This window comes from Eptesicus fuscus, chromosome 14 (genome assembly GCF_027574615.1).
Source record: "Eptesicus fuscus isolate TK198812 chromosome 14, DD_ASM_mEF_20220401, whole genome shotgun sequence".
Lineage (NCBI taxonomy): Eukaryota > Metazoa > Chordata > Mammalia > Chiroptera > Vespertilionidae > Eptesicus > Eptesicus fuscus.
In genome coordinates, this window is record NC_072486.1 from 54,915,555 (window position 1) to 54,932,610 (window position 17,056).

At 45.1% G+C, this 17,056-nt stretch overlaps 1 protein-coding gene and 1 pseudogene across 1 annotated transcript in view; both read left to right on the forward strand.

The window, feature by feature from the left end:
* Positions 1 to 494: 494 nt before the first annotated feature.
* Positions 495 to 17,056, forward strand: part of ATP6V0A4 (ATPase H+ transporting V0 subunit a4) — a 42,837-nt gene continuing 26,275 nt past the window's right edge. Inside the window, exons 1-9 of the mRNA XM_008150486.3 lie at positions 495 to 611; positions 2,082 to 2,160; positions 2,415 to 2,509; positions 4,728 to 4,853; positions 5,320 to 5,414; positions 6,847 to 6,973; positions 9,467 to 9,549; positions 10,202 to 10,295; positions 11,706 to 11,918. Of these exons, the coding sequence (XP_008148708.2) occupies positions 495 to 611; positions 2,082 to 2,160; positions 2,415 to 2,509; positions 4,728 to 4,853; positions 5,320 to 5,414; positions 6,847 to 6,973; positions 9,467 to 9,549; positions 10,202 to 10,295; positions 11,706 to 11,918 (1,029 nt within the window). The remainder of the gene's footprint in view (positions 612 to 2,081; positions 2,161 to 2,414; positions 2,510 to 4,727; positions 4,854 to 5,319; positions 5,415 to 6,846; positions 6,974 to 9,466; positions 9,550 to 10,201; positions 10,296 to 11,705; positions 11,919 to 17,056) is intronic.
* Positions 8,073 to 8,439, forward strand: LOC103294099 (60S ribosomal protein L35-like; annotated as a pseudogene).

A 17,056-nucleotide genomic window follows, 5' to 3' on the forward strand; every position in this document is an offset into this window, starting at 1 on the left:
AGGGCAGTCTAGAAGGTCTTTGATGGAAATGGATGCTAGATAAATATCCTTATTCCATATAGAGATCATACAGATTTATTTCATTTCTACTGACTATACAGGGTTCTGTTGTATCAGTGTAATCATCCCCCTGTTGATGGATATCTAGGTTAGATCCATTGTTATAATTATTATATACAATGTTATTGAAACTTCCTTGTGGAAATCTTGGGTCATGAATGTGAGGAATATAAAATTTTTAATTGAATTTATTGGGGTGACATTGGTTAATAAAATTGTATTGGTTTCAGGTGTACAATTTTATAATACATCATCTATATATTGTACTGTGTGTGCACCACCCCAATTTCTAGTTTTTAAATCAGGAGTAGTTCCTGTTGGATTTTTTCCCCCTGTTGGGTTTCATTAGCTCAACAGAAAAGTTCTCATCATGAGGTTTCCACGCATTTGCTACCTCCAGTCTCTTTGTCTCCTGCAGACCAGGCTGGGTCAAGATGGCGTCTGTGTTTCGAAGTGAGGAGATGTGTTTGTCACAACTATTTCTCCAGGTAGAGGCTGCATATTGCTGTGTTGCGGAGCTTGGAGAGCTTGGATTGGTTCAGTTTAAAGATGTAAGTACAGCCCTCGCTGGTTTGGCTCAGTGGATAGAGCATCAGCCTGCAGACTGAAGGGTCCCTGGGTTTGATTCTGGTCAAGGGCACATGCCCAGGTTGTGGGCTCAATCCCCAGTGCTGGGTGTGAAACAGGCAGCCGATCAATGATTTTCTCTCATCATTGATGTTTCTATCTCTTTCTCCCACTCCCTCTCTGAAATAAATAAAAATTACAACAACATAAACAAACAAACGAAGATGTAAGCACTGCATTCTTTGGAGGCCAGAGGAAGGTGTAGTGGGTATTGACAACTCTTTCATGCCACTTCTTGGTAGTGAACTAAGTGCAGGAAGCAGCGCCCCGAGCTGGAATAGATGGGATTCCGTGGTTTTAGTCCTCCGTCTAGGATTTGCGATAACATTGGGCAGGTGACTTGCTAACATGACCTCTCTTCTTCCACGTGTATTTCCGCTGCAGGAATGTGTTGGAACTCTTATGCAATCACTACATGTTAGATGCATCATATTCTATTTTATGTGTAGCAACTTCAGAGCATTGGATATATCCAATTGCACGTGGATTACTACCAAACCTTGTTCCGAGAATTCTTCCTGACTTGTCTGTCCCAGGACAAAGTATCCTGGAGTCTACAGTCTCCTAGAGTGACATTCTAGGTCTACTGCCTGGAGTGTGATGTTGGGTATCATTTCCAAGAGGCAGTTTAGAGCCTCCTCAAGCCATTTTGAATCCAATTTAGAATACTGGTCTCTATTCTTCTTTACTTCCTCACCAAGGTCAAGATCAATGCCAAGCTCCCGCATGGAAGGATTGGCTTGTTTGCATCCCTAGTCCCTAGCACATGAGCCACTTCCTCCCTAACATTCTTTTTGGGCTGAGCTGAGGGTCACCAGCCCAAGGCCTTGTAATTTTTTTTGATGCCCATGATACATCGCCTGGGGCTACGTAGTTTTCAAGGTCCAATCATATTCACGACTCCATTGAGGATTTGAAGGCTCATTTGGATAATTGTATCTAAAGTAAGAAAACCTTAACTGTGGGAGGACTTTGCTTCTCTTAGAAGAGTAAGAAGGCCAGAACTGAGGCATTTGGGGATTGAGTGTAGACACATCAGGGTGTGTTTTGCCTGTAATATCTTTTTAAAAAAATATATATTTTATTGATTTTTTACAGAGAGGAAGGGAGAAGGATAGAGAGTTAGAAACATTGATGAGAGTCCGCAACCAAGATACATGCCCTTGACCAGAATCGAACCTGGGACCCTTCAGTCCACAGGCTGATGCTCTATCCGCTGAGCCAAACCGGTTAGGGCTTGCCTGTAATATCTGTCCTGTGTATGGAAATATATATTTCTAAGACAGTTTTAGTGACATCCTCCAGCATTTAAAAAATATAACAAAATAGCCAAAGGGAGTATGATGGCATCTGTTGCTACTAATGCGTGCCGTGTGGTGTTTTCCCTTTTCTAGTTAAATGTGGATGTGAACAGCTTCCAAAGGAAATTTGTGAATGAAGTCAGAAGGTGTGAGTCAATGGAGAGGATCCTCCGTAAGCCAATTTTCTGCCTACTATCTAGCTGAACTGGCGGGGAGGTAAAAGGCGTGCAGGCCTTGATTAACAAACGTGTCCTATTTGTAGTACTTTCCAAGGTGATCTGGAGGCAGGGTGGGGGAGGTCAGAGATGCTGCCGGGGCAATTCAGGTGACTGAGCTAGCCTAAAGCCATTGTCCTGCTTGATCCCATTTCTTAGATATGAGAATATATAATCATCTTGGACTTTCTCTTGGGGTTTCTTCATTCAGGTTTTCTGGAAGATGAGATAAAAAATGAGGTTGAGGTTCAGTTGCTGGAGAAGTCCCCACTGACCCCGCTCCCTCGGGATATGATTACACTGGAGGTAGGTTCTCCCCTACTTTGCCGAGGACAGTCGGGAGCTCGGAGAGCCACTCGTGGATCCATTACCCAGTTGCTGAAGGCGTGGGGTGGATATATGTATGTGGTTTCCTTCTTATCAGTGTTACGTCCCCAGGAAAATTCCATTGTGCCATTTTTAGAGTCCCTGTTCCCCATCCAGGAGAGAGCTTTTTTCCTCTTCCAGAGAAGCCCTACGGAAGCTCACCCCACTTTGGAGAATGGTTTCCTTTGTGGGCAAACGATTCTTGTAGGCAGCAAAGTCTTATCTATAGGGTGCCACTGAACAGGCCTTATGCTGTTTCCATGTCTTGGCTATTGAAAGCAATTCTGCAGTTAACATGGGGATGCAGATTTTTTTTTGAGATAATGACTTCATTTACTGTCAACAAATAACCCAGAAGTGGAATTCCTGGATGCAGGGGGATATTTCCTCATTATGTGGTGGGAAGCAGCTGATGCATTGAGTTCAGTCTGGGCTGAGGCCTCTCAGACTGGTTTCTGAGATTGTGTGAGAGGATGGCAGTTTTCTTTAGTCAGGGACGTTATGGCTGGGGAGGCCCCTCCCTCTTTCTCCCCCCTCTCTGCTTCCTTTATAAAACACTGAACCCCACCTGGCCTCAGTGGCTCAGTGATTGAGTGTTGACCTATGAACCAGGAGGTCATGGTTCAATTCCCGGTCAGGGCATATGCTGTATTCTCTCTCATCATTGATATTTCTATCTCTCTCTCCCTCTCCTTTCCTCTCTCAAATTAATAAAGATATATATTTAAAAAAATAAGCCCTCTAGGAGCTTCTAGCGCAGATGGAGGGGGAAGCAGGGGGAAGGCGGTGGGAGAAGATGTCAAAGGATGGCAGAGCCAGATCATGGAAGACCCTGTTGAGAAAATAAAAAACAAAAAAGTGCAGTTTTGAATCCTCAGAGGAAGAAGGACTCACTAAGGGAGGCGGGCAGGTAGGTGAGGTTTCACTGAGCTTAGCTTTATCTCTGGCTCGATTTGTCTTTATTTTCTTTGAAGATAACTTAAAAGTCTTGACATTTTTGTAATCCTCGGTAGTATACATCTATATACTCTAACAGAGATATGAGACTGGCAACTGCCCTAGAAAATATTTTAGGTGTTGTCATATTAAAATCTGGATATTCTGGGGAAATAGCTCTTAATCGAAGAGCTATGAATAGGGTCTCCGTAAAATCATCTCCAAGTTCAGTGTTATCACTAGTCTCCTCAGACCAGCCCTGTTCATTAACCGCTCCCCCGCCACCACCCTCCCCTTCACCTTCTCTTTCACCTACACCTGTTCTGGGGAACTGTGAGATGTCATCCTGGCTGATGCTTTCGCCCCGATCTTGTGTCTGAGTTTTGGCAGAAGTTTGTCCTTTGGATGCTCATTTTGGAAGGGAGATTGTTCTTTTCTTTGTTTTTTGTCTTTTCACCTTCCATGCCTATGCTTCCCTGTCCCCTTATTACACTTGCTTATCCCTGGCTTTCTAGACTCCAGCCCATAACTGGTATTTGTTGGTTGTTGTTGGTGGTGGGGGGGATGACACTAGGTTTCTCTTTTTATATTTTGTTATTGTTACAGTGTGTTTGGGCAGAAGGAATTCTCAACATGTAAATTCACCTCAGCTTCCCTCTTTAGTGTTTTATTATTATTATTCTGAGGATACTTTTCCAATGATTTTTGGAGAGAATGGAAGGGAGAGGGAGAGACAGAGAGAGAGAAACATGTATGTGAGAGAGACTCATCGATTGGTTGCCTCCCACATTTGCCCCGACCAGGGTGGGGAATTGAGCCTGCAACCGAGGTATGTGCCCTTGACTAGAATCGAACCCAGGACCCTTCAGTCCGCCGACCAACGCTCTATCCACTGAGCCAAACCGGCTAGGGCCCCTCTTTAGTGTTTTAAATGGGGAAGAGACATGTAATTTGCCAAAATGCCTTGACTTCTCCATGAAGCTGCCTTTCACTCTCCCGGAGTGTTCTTTAACCCTCCCCACGATGATGGAACGAAAGTGTGTGTGACTGTGGCTCTGGCGTATAGCTCTACCATCACACCGAGTTAACGACTGCACGGGCCCCTTCAAGCTCACGATGGTGCCCTGAATATTTCTTTTCTATTTACTTATCTGTGTGGTTAATGTACAGTAAGTGTCATAGTACTTTCTGCCTAGACTACCGTTTTTCCCATTATTTATAGACTGTTCTAGAAAAACTCGAAGGAGAGTTACAGGAAGCCAACCAGAACCATCAGGCATTGAAGAAAAGCTTCCTAGAACTGACTGAACTCAAGTATCTCCTGAAGAAAACCCAGGACTTTTTTGAGGTCATTATTTGGGGACTATTTAAAGCCCTCCTTCCCACCCCTCCCCCCAGCCTCAATTTCTGTTTTGAAAGCTGGCTGGTTTGGAACATGAACAAAGCACTGTTTCTGTCCCAAGGCTAGGCCATTGGTGAGCAGGGAGTGCTCTGGGCGCAATAACTGTGGTGCTGGTTGAATTAAATGGCAACATACTATGATGCTCATTAAAAAATATGTGCCCCAAATGGCCAGGACAGAAGTGTAAGTGTAAGAACAAAGCAGAACAGTTCGTTTGAGCAGATTTGGGATTTGGTAGGAAGAGATTGGGGAAGCTTTTCGATGTGGCATGGAGCACTCTACTTTTTGAATTCTGTTAACTATTTGTAGAAAATTAAAGCTTCCTTAGAAATAGAATAAACTTTGAGGCGTGGGGTGCTTTTAAGGTTATTTAAATACATTTCAATGAATATATTGATCATTTAACTTTCAGACGGAAACCAACTTACCTGATGATTTCTTTACTGAAGACACTTCGGGTCTCCTGGAGTTAAGAGCTATGCCTGCATACATGGCCGGAAAGCTGGGGTGAGTGTAACTCTGCTCTGAGAGTTATGTGGAAATGGGTCCTCCGTTGGTAGCTCAATGCCCAGAGTGTGATGGGTTTCCCCGAGTGTTTGAATGAATGAATAGATGAATGAGTGAACAAACAAATAGCCACTGGAATGAGCCCAAAGAGTGCAATGTTTGTATTGTCCCCACATAGAAAAGATGTGGGGATAATAATTTTTAAATTATTTTATTTATTTTTAAATTGATTTTGAGAGAAAGAGAAAGAAAAAGAAACATCTATTTTTTTGTTTCACATATCTATGCATTCATTGGTTGATTCTTTTTTCCCCTAGAGAACACATTTATTTATTTATTTATTTATTTATTGTTGTTTAACATTTTACATATGTCTCCTTTCTCCCCCCGATTGACACCACCCCCACCCCCACCCCCGCTACTCCCACCCCCGAGGGTAAGCCCCCACCGCTCCAGTGTCTCATTGGTTGATTCTTGTATGTGCCCTGACTAGGGATTGAACCTGAAACCTTGGCATATCGGGATGATGCTCTAACCAACTGAGCTACCTGGCTAGGACGGGAATAATAATTTTGATGGGTTTTCTTAACTGTTCCCTGGCTTTGGGACAAAGCTTATAGGATATATGTTTTTTTCTTTAACTTTGAAATACTGATTTGATATAAGATAGATTTGGACTTTGAAGTTTGAAGTGTAATTAGAAATGGGATAGTTATACAATCAAGTCATTCACAAGCAGTGGTGATACAATGTGGTTATGCCCAACAAAATGGTGTGATTTCACACAGTGGAAAGTAAAATTGATTAATTGATCAAAGTGCTGGGTTTTACAATTCTAGTTTTTTATTCAGTAGATACCTGAGGGCCTGCTATTTGGGTAGTAAGCATTGAATTAGAAATAGAAAGAAAAGATATTTATTGAAAATGTTTGATCTGAAAGTAATACAGACCAATGTACATTAAAAATAATTGATGTGTAAGACGTAACCATCTTAAGGTTAACGTGTAAAGTTTGGGTCAGAAATGATCTAGATGCCTGGATAATGGTAAAAATAAAGATGTACACAAATCCATGTGTATGTTTCCCTCTTAGTACATTATTTGTAAGAATACAGAGACCATTGTTGAGCGTTTTGAACATCTACAATGCTATAATGAATGGTCGATCATATTTTTAATTGTAAATAATTAAATACAAACTATTGGGATGGTTAAGGAAGCCTTACCATGTCCAAGGAAACAGGCGGTCACAAGGGACTTGAGGTAAATTAGGGCAGGGCTGCGGAGCGCCAGGCAGGGCTGTGTCATCACGTCCTGCTTGGAGGGAGGTGGTCCTGCAATGGCTTCACATCTTCACGTCTCCAGGAGTCTTCTCCCTGCACCCCACTCCCTGTTCCTCAGTAACGGGTCCTCTTCTGACTGTTGACACCAGGTTCACGGCCGGTGTGATAAACAGGGAGAGGATGGCTTCCTTTGAGAGGCTGCTGTGGCGAGTTTGCCGAGGAAACATCTACTTGAAGTTCAGTGAGATGGACGCAGTTCTGGAGGATCCCGTCACAGTGGGTATCTCAGGCGGCAGATAACTCCCTCCCAAATTCCCCGGAGCGCTCGCCAGAGGGCTTGTATTCCTGCAAACACCGAGTCTTTGGTTCTGTGAAGCCAATATCTATTCCCTTGCTTTCTCTTTTCTTTTTTTCTACCTTTGAAAGGTCAAGAACAAATTCTTACTAACACCACATTCCTTCAAGAAACTTAGCTATACTAGTTTCTAGAAACTTAGCTTTACTCCTTCCACACTAGGCAGCTGTGTCTCTTTTTGTTGTCATGATTTTAAAAAAATGGTTTTAGAGAGAGCCGAAGGGAGAGAGAGAGAGAGAGAGAGAGAGAGAGAGAGAGAGAGAGAAGAGAAAGAAACATCAATTTGTTGGTCCACTTACTTATGCATTCATTGGTTGCTTCCTGTATGTGCCCTGACCTGAGATAGAACCTGCAACCTTGGTGCATCGGGATGATGCTCTAACCTACTGAGCTACCCAGCCAGGCTGTCTCTTAATCACAAAGAACTAAACTGATTTAGGTCAGTGTGCACATGAGCATAAGAATGAATGACTTGGGTGCCTGGCTGATGTTGCTAAGTGGTCAGAGTGACAGCTCACAGATGGAAGTGTTGTAGGTTCGATTCCTGGTCAAGGGTGGGTACCTGGGGTGCAGGTCCAATCCCCCGACATCGTCATGCATGTGGATTTTTATTTTCTTTTGAATTGCTTCCAGGATAGGAATTCAAGGAAATAGGGTTGCTGGCTTAACGGGTTGCTGGCTTAAAGGGTTGTGGGCATTTTTGTGACATTGGCTGGGACCTGACAGATGGTTTCTCAAGGGGGGGGGGGGGGAAGGGACGCGGGTCGTACCTGATTCCAGTGCCCCAAGTGGTATGTGACAAGTTCGTTGGATTTATTGCAACTTTTCCAAAAATGGGCTCCATAATTTTACCTTGACTACCCTCCACCTCAAATGAAATAAGAGCAAAAGAGCACCTTTCTTTGCTTAAAGTAACATTTTCATATATGCTTATGAAATATATATGCTCCCTTTCTTGTGAATTGTCAAACTTGGACTTTTAAGATGCATCTTAGGCAGGCGGTTGCGGCTTGTTCAGCCATGGCCAAAATTAGGGCTCGAGACCTTCATGGCAAGAAGGACAAGTTGCTCAAACAGCTGGACGGCCTGAAGGCGGAGCTGTCCCAGCTGCGCGGAGCCAAAGGGACGGGCGGCGCTGCTTCCAAGCTTCCTAAGATCCGAGTTGTTCGCAGATCTGTCGCCCGCGTTCTTACCGTCCTTAACCAGACTCAGGAAGACAACCTGAGGGAATTCTACAAGCGCAAGAAGCGCAAGCCCCTGGGTCTGTGGCCCAAGAAAGCACAGACCGTGCTCCGCGGCTCAGCAGCATGAAGGGAACCTGACGACCAAGAAGCAGCCGCGGAAGGAGCGGCTGTACCCTCCGCGCAAGCCCACGGTCCAGGCCTGAGCATCGGGGGCGTCAGTAAAGCACAAACTGGCTGAGGTTGCTTTGTGTTTGCAGTTGTTTCAGCTAACCTTGCTGGAGAGACGGGCTGGTGAGGCGCAGGTGTCTGATGGATTTGGGCAGGCCTGGTGTGGGTCCCTGGCAGTCCTGGCTGCAAGGATCTGTGGGGTGCCCTGGTATGGTGACTTTGGGCCTGCAGCGTGGAACTGCCCTGACTATCCTTTCTGCCCGCGCCATGCGCCCTGGGCAGGGAGAGGCAGGGACTTGAGTTCTGAGAGCCAGGTGTGGCCATGTTATATTGGAGAGGCCCTGGGTGGTTTGATCATGCAGTGGATTTGGCGTCTTGCCTAATCAGCAGCTCCAGACACCACTGAAGTTGCCCATCTGGGGTGAAGGTGCAAGCGTGGGCCACATCCGGGCTCCCTGCCAAAAACACGTCGTTGGGCTCTGGGGATGCAAGATCTGCCAAAGCCTGGCTTCCTGGTACGCCTTCCACTGTGTCCTTGGATGCTAACGCCACGGGCCTTACCCGCAGGGTTTCGATGCACTTTCCTGTGTTGCAGTCCCAGACTTTGATCTGCACATAAAAACAAGCAGACAGGCAAAAGAAAAGATGCATTTTAATCAATGTTCTTATGGATGTACAGTGAGTAACTGTGAGTCCCACATTAGACACGGCTTTGGATGGTGACCCTCTTCTGGATGTTTCCTTGTTTATTCAGACATCTCTTTAAGGAGAGGGCTGAGAGCTGAGTACAAGGCCCAGCTGTGATCCAACTAGTGTAGCCGATAGTGGAACTCTCTGTCCCCTTAAGACTGCACTGGCCTCCCTGCTGGCCCCGTACAGCCTGCCTCGGTGGCCTTGCCCTCAACCGTAATGAATTATAAACTTGGACTAACTGGGAGAAATGGAAGTTTTTCGATTTTCAATTTATATATTTTTTAAAACCTAAAAACAGAACTTGACATTTTTATTATAATGTAACCAGAAAGAAAAGCTAATTTTTTCCTCCTCGTTCTGATTTTCCAGAAAGAAGAAGTGAAAAAGAACATGTTCATCATATTTTATCAAGGAGAGCAGCTCAGGCAGAAGATCAGGAAGATCTGCGAGGGGTAAGGGGGACGGGCAGTGGCTCCTTCACCAGCGACGCGGGGCAGGGTGAGGCCAGAGGTGTGCAGTGCGAAATGCACCACCGGGGCCCCTGAGGTCCGTTTAGGGATTTAGAATAACTTTCCCACATTTGACAAGAGAGTGTGAAGAATGTAACTGACCCTTAATAGCTGTGGAAATAGGAACAGAGAGGCCTTAAAGGGGCAAAATTTAAAGGTAACTAAAAGTGGACCTTTTAACCACTGCAGTTTACCCCTGCTCACAGGCAAACCACAGGCTAAGCTGTTTCTAATGCCGCAGAATCATCTCATATCCAGCCCCTTAGAAGCAGGAATTACTCAGTAAAGAAGGACATTAATGCCTTAATAGATTTGGGGGGTGGGGGTGGGGAGAAAAGGGGCAAGTTAAGCTTGTAGTCTTGTTTATGTAACAGCTCACAGGCTTTATGGTTTGAAAGCAGCTCATTCCTATAGTATGAGCCACGTGTTGGGAACCCCCTTATAATGGGGTTCATTGATAGACGGCCACGGAGAGGGTTAGTCTAGGGAAAGGTGTTGCTTCACCAAAGCCAGCAAACAGTGACTTAGCAGAAGAGGGTGTGCAGAATGCTCTGGAGCGATAACCACGTGTCCCTTTGGAATGCATTAAACACAGGTTTCGGGCCACCATTTACCCCTGCCCAGAGCCTGCGGCGGAGCGCAAGGAGATGCTGGCTGGCATCAACACGAGGCTGGAAGATTTAGTCACCGTGAGTGAGGGCTTCAGGCACGTGGTCTGAGGGGCACTGCGGCTGGGCTGCCTCTGCCATTGCCGAATGAGTCCTGTCCTCTGGGGCCCTCGCTGGAAAGCTGGCTGGGGCGCGTGCTATGCTCTTGTAGCTCCTGGTGCAGAAGAGTTCATCATTAAGAGGCTGTTTCGCCCTAACCGGTTTGGCTCAGTGGATAGGGCGTCGGCCTGCGGACTGAAAGGTCCCAGGTTCGATTCTGGTCAAGGGCATGTACCTTGGGTTGCGGGCACATCCCCAGTAGGAGGTGTGCAGGAGGCAGCTGATGTTTCTCTCTCATCGATGTTTCTAACTCTATCTCTCTCCCTTCCTCTCTGTAAAAAATCAATAAAATATATTTTTTTTTAAAAAAAAGAGGCTGTTTCACAGGCTCGAGGTGATGACTCTTCATGTCAGTAATATTTTGCCTGGAGCTAGAACTGACCACAGCCCAGCCTCATCTAAGATACAGCCAACTAGCCAATGAAGTCCAGCAGCCAGCCTGACCGATTCTTCTGCTGAATTGCCCAGCTGTTGTAAAGTCTGTCGTCACCCAGGGTGGCGCTCAGCGCTTACATGATTAGAATACTTCCTTTAGTACGCTTTGAAAGTTATCACTAAGAGCAGCTGATCCCACAGCGTATTGTAAATTCTGCATCGGTGCTGCCCCAACGGGACTTCTGTGGTGGGGGAAATGTTATATACGGTATAGAACCCGCAGGAGCCAAGCACCAATGGGACCTTGGAGCTCTTGGAACATGGCGAGTGATTTAAATTCTTGTAGCTCCATGTGGCTGATGCATTGGCCAGCACAGTTCTAGATCCTCAGTGCTGTCCTTAGACACTGGGTGTGGGTGTACTTCCAAACTCTCAGGCTAACAGACATCTTCGCCCTCCTAGAAAAATCTCTTGGCATTCCTTGGTGTGTCGATGCGTCACCCCAGTCTCTGCCTCCATCATACAGGTGCTCTTCTCCGTGTACTCCATTTCCAAATTTCTTACAAGGACACCAGTCATAGGCAGTAGGCCCACCCTACTCAGGTATGATCTCATCTTAACTGGATTGCATCTGCAAAGAACCTATTTCCAAATAAGATCGCCTTTACAGTTACCAGGAATTAGGACTTGAACATATTTTTTTGGGAGACAGGATTCAACAATAACAATAGTACTGGACGGAATTAATACGAAAAGGAAGAATTCTGCCTAAGGGCTTTAACCTCTAGTAGGGGAGATACACTGCTCATGAGAGTTCAAGGCCAGGAGAGAGCCACCGGCCAGAGGAGGGAGTCCAGAGCAAAGGAAGCCACTGTGGCTGATGAACCCCCATTTCTGCCGCATTGCCAGACATTTCATGAGTGTCCCTTGTTTTTCTGTGTGTTGTTTTTTGCCCAGGTTATAACACAAACCGAGTCTCACCGTCAGAGCCTCCTGCAGGAAGCGGCTGCCAACTGGCACTCCTGGGTGGTCAAGGTGCAGAAGATGAAGGCCATCTATCACATCCTGAACATGTGCAACATCGATGTCACCCAGCAGTGCATCATCGCCGAGATCTGGTTCCCGGTGGCAGACACCGGGCGCATCAAGAAGGCGTTGGAGCAAGGCATGGTGAGTGGCAGGCGGAGCAGGGAAGGGGAAAGATGAGTCACGTCCAGCCTCGGCAGCCCCTCCGGGCACTGAGGGGTTGTCAGCCTCCTGAGTCACGTGAACCTCACAAGTGACTGGCTGGTAGGATTGTCACTTTCGTCTTTGTATCTTCAGTTGTAACCGGTGGCAGGGCACATAGCAGAAACGCCTTTCCTCTCAGCGTTTGACCTTGTCTTTCACCTTCAGCAAGTGCATAGCGAGCATTACTGTGCCAGTCACCACGCTCATTATGACTGTGGCGCTCACAGTTCAGTGTGACTGTGGATACCATCCTCTACCTCATAACGGTCACCGTCTCCCTGCACAGACAATAACCAGGCTCCTGTAAGAACAGCCGGCGGGCGTAGAAGGCTCCCTACATGCTGGTTCTCACAGCGCTCGCCATTCATCTCTCTCATGTTCACGGTACACAGGAGCAGATGTAGGTCTGTGCTGTCACTAGGCCCTGCTCTGATAGACTCCCGAGAAAGGGAGACAGGCAGTCAGCATGCCCATCATTAGTGTGATTTCAGGCTGTGATCCGTGGTGGGCGGAAGTGAGGCAGGGGGTGGTGAGGGGTGGGGTGAGGAGTGGAGGCTTGTTCTTATCACCTAGTCCCCCCATTGGTGGAGAAGGGACCCTCTGCCCTAAAGAGTGCCAGGTGGCCAAACACAGGACACCTGGCACTGGGCAGCTGAGATTGGCAGCAGTTTACTAGTCACATGTGCTCGGGGAGGACACCACGGGCCACACAGGGCCACGTGGAGGCTGCACTTGGGACCGGTACTTGGGAGCAGAGTGAGCCAGCAGGGGCTGTGGGAGGCAGGCTCTGTAGTGACAACAGGGTCGGGTGACCCCTGGTTTCCATGGGAGGGTGTGATTAGCTCGTTGGAATAATTTTCTGGGAAGTGGAACCCATTAGGTTGACTACTAGGCACTGGGCTGGGCTGGCTGAGAGGACAGTGGTGGGCCTTGCCTGCTAAGTGGGTGGCATATCTGGTGAGACCAGAGGAACTCATGGCTTGACCTTTGGGGCCCTGTGAGACGCAACGATGTGAAGGCAGCACTTGAACTTTGAGGTCTTATGTGCTGTGATAGGGCTGCTCTGGGCAGGGGCCCCTCTGAAGGCTGGCATTGGAGCAGACTTCCCTAAATGCCCTGGGAAGACTGGAGTGGGTGCGAGAAAGTGCTTTCAGGCTGAGGGATCCGAAGGTCAAGGCCTTGAGGTGGGGTGGGACTAAGAGATAGGAGCTGTCTTTATCTCCTTTATACAGATGAGGAAACTGAGGCAGATAGAGTGGAAATAACCTGGCTGTGATCCTGTAGCCAGGAGGCAGGATTTGAATGTCCTCACATGATGGTCCGGTAACTCCCCAAATGGGGCACTTGCAAAGAGTGTTTCACCCAGACTGGGAAGGGCAGGGGGCTCCCTGGAGGAAGTGATGCATGAGCTGGACTGTGGAAGCGTGGTCAGAAGAGAGGTGGGAGGAGTGTGCGGTGCAGGCCCACCTGCAGACCAGTGGCTGGAAAGAGGGTGCAGCAGTTTAAGGAATGGGAAGAAGGTCAGGGAGAGGCTGCAGGGCCGTTCCTGAAGGACCACATGGCGGTGTAAGTGAGCTGATTTTATTCCCGTGCTGGGTGACATGATCCGGTTTGCATTTTATTTTTATTTATTTTTTCAATTTTTTTATTAAGGTATTATATGTGTACATATCTTACCATTGCCCCCCCCCCCACTCCCATATATGCCCTCACCCCCCAGAGTTTTGCGTCCATTGGTTATGTTTATATGCATGCATACAAGTCCTTTGGTTGATCTCTTATCTTCCCCACCTCTCCCTAACCTTCCTGCTGTAATTTGACAGACTGTTTGGTGCTTTACTGCCTCTGCATCTATCTTTTTGTTCAAGTTTATAATGTTCTTTATTATCCATAAATGAGTGAGATCATGTGGTATTTTTCTTTCATTGACTGGCTTATTTCACTCAGCATAATGTTCTCCAATTCCATCCAGGTTGCTGCAAATGGTAAGAATTCCTTCTTTTTATGGCAGCATAATATTCCATTGTGTAGATGTACCACAGTTTTCTGATCCAGTCATCTGCTGATGGGCACCTAGGCTGTTTCCAAATCTTAGCTATGGTGAATTGTGCTGCTATGAACATAGGGGTGCATATATCCTTTCTGATTGGTGTTTCTAGTTTCTTCGGATATATTCCCAGGAGTGGGATTACTGGGTCAAATGGGAGTTCCATTTTCAGTTTTTTGAGGAAACTCCATACTGTTCTCCACAGTGGCTGCACCAGTCTGCATTCCCACCAGCAGTGCACGAGGGTTCCTTTTTCTCCGCATCCTCGCCAACACTTGTCGTTTGTTGATTTGTTGATGATAGCCATTCTGACAGGTGTGAGATGGTACCTCATTGTTGTTTTGATTTGCATCTCTCGGATAATTAGTGACGTTGAGCATGTTTTCATGTGTCTCTTGGCCTTCCTTCTGTCTTCTTTTGAAAAGCTTCTATTTAGGTCTGTTGCCCATTTTTTTATTGGATCATTTATCTTCCTTTTATTAAGTTGTATAAGCTGCCTGTAGATGTTGGAGATCAAACCTTTATCAGTGATGCCATTTGCAAATATGTTCTCCCATGCAGTAGGCCTTCTTGATGTTTTGTTGATGGTTTCTTTTGCTGTGATAAAAGCTTTTTATTTTGATGTAGTCCCATTTGTTAATTTTCTCTTTAGCTTCCATTGCCCTAGGGGCAGTGTCAGTGAAGAATTTCTTTTGGCATATGTCTGAGATTTTGCTGCCTGTGGATTGCTCTAGTATTTTTATGGTTTCCCGTCTTATGTTTAAGTCCTGTATCCATTTTGAGTTTATTTTTGTGTATGGCGTAAGTTGGTGATCAAGCTTCATTTTTTTGCATGTATCTGTCCAATTTTCCCAACACCATTTATTGAAGAGACTGTCTTGACTCCATTGTATGTTCATGCCTCCTTTGTCAAATATTAATTGAGCATAGTGGTTTGGGTCAATATCTGGATTCTCTATTCTGTTCCACTGATCTATATGTCTGTTCTTGTGCCAGTACCAGGCTGTTTTGAGAACAGTGGCTTTGTAATACAGCTTGAAATCTGGTATTGAGATCCCTCCTACTTTATTCTTCTTTCTCAGGATTGCTGTGGCTATTCGGGGTCTTTTTTTATTCCAGATGAATTTTTGGAGAGTTCTTTCAAGGTCTGTGAAATATGCCATTAGTATTTTAATGGGGAGTGCATTGAATCTATAGATTGCTTTGGGTAGTATGGACATTTTAATGATGTTGATTCTACCAATCCATGAACATGGTATGTTCTTCCATCTGTTTACGTCTTCCTCTATCTCTTTTTTCAGTGTCCTGTAGTTTTCCACGTATAGGTCTTTTACCTCCTTAGTTAAGTTTATTCCTAGGTATCTTAATTTTTTTGGTGCGATGGTAAATGGAATTGCCTTTTTAGTCTCTCTGTCTGTAAGTTCACTATTGGTGTATAGAAAGGCCATAGATTTCTTGGCTTTAATTTTGTATCCTGCTACATTGCCGAATTCATTTACTAAGTCTATTAGTTTTTTGACAGAGTCTTTCGGATTTTTTATGTACAATATCATGTCGTCTGCAAATAAAGACAGCTTTACTTGTTCTTTTCCAATTTGGATGCCTTTTATTTCTTCTTCTTGTCTAATTGCAATGGCTAATACTTCCAGTACTATGTCAAACAGGAGTGGTGAGAGTGGGCATCCCTGTCTTGTTCCTGTTCTTAGGTGAAATGTTTTTAGTTTTTGTCCATTGAGTATGATGTTTGCTGTGGGTTTATCATATATAGCTTTTATTATGTTGAGGTATGAGCCTTCTATTCCCACCTTGTTGAGAGTTTTTATCAAGAAAGGGTGTTGGATTTTGTCAAATACTTTTTCTGCATCAATTGATATGACTATGTGATTTTTATCTCTCAATTTGTTCATGTGATGTATCACATTTATTGATTTGCGGATATTGTACCATCCTTGCATTCCTGGGATAAATCCTACTTGGTCATGGTGTATGATCTTTCTGATGTACTGCTGGAGCCGATTTGCTAGAATTTTGTTGAGGATTTTGGCATCTATGCTCATGAGGGATATTAGTCTGTAATTCTCTTTCATTGTGTTGTCTTTATCTGGTTTTGGTATTAGGGTGATGCTGGCTTCATAGAAGGAGCTTGGAAGTGTTCCTTCCTCTTGAATTTTTTGGAATAGTCTGAGGAGGATAGGTTTTAGTTCTTCCTTGAATGTTTGGTAAAACCCTCCTATGAAGCCGCCAGGCCCCGGGCTTTTGTTTGCTAGAAGCTTTTTGATGACTGCTTCAATTTCGTCCATAGTTACTGGCCTATTGAGCTGTTTAGATTCTTCCTGATTGATTTTTGGAAGGTTATATTTTTCTAGGAATATGTCCATTTCCTCCAGGTTGTCCAGTTTGTTGGAATAGAGTTGTTCGTAGTATTTTGTAACAATCTTTTGTATCTCAGCGGGGTCTGTTGTTATTTCACCTCTTTCATTTCTGATTTTGTTTATTTGGGTCCTCTCTCTTTGCTTCTTGGTGAGCCTGGCTAGAGGTCCATCAATCTTGTTTATCCTTTCAAAGAACAAGCTCTTGGTTTTGTTGATCTTTTGTATTGTTTCTTTGGTCTCTATGTCATTTATCTCCGCTCTGATCTTTGTTATTTCCTTCCTTCTGGTTACACTGGACTTTTCTTGCTGCTCTTTTTCTAGCTCTTTGAGTTGTAGAGATAGGTAATTTATTACCATTGTTTCTTGTTTTTTGCAATAGGCTTGTAGAGCTATGAACTTCCCTCTCAAGACTGCTTTCGCTGTGTCACATAGATTTTGGATTGTTGTGTTTTCATTGTCATTTGTTGCCATGATGTTTTTTATTTCTTCCTTGATCTCTCTGGTGACCCAGTCCTTGTTTAATAGCATGCTGTTTAGTCTCCATGTGTTTGATTTCTTTGGATTGTCTTTATTGTAGTTGATTTCCAGTTTTATGCCACTGTGATCTGAGAAGATGCTTGATATAATTTCTATCTTCTTGAATTTGAAGAGACTTTGCC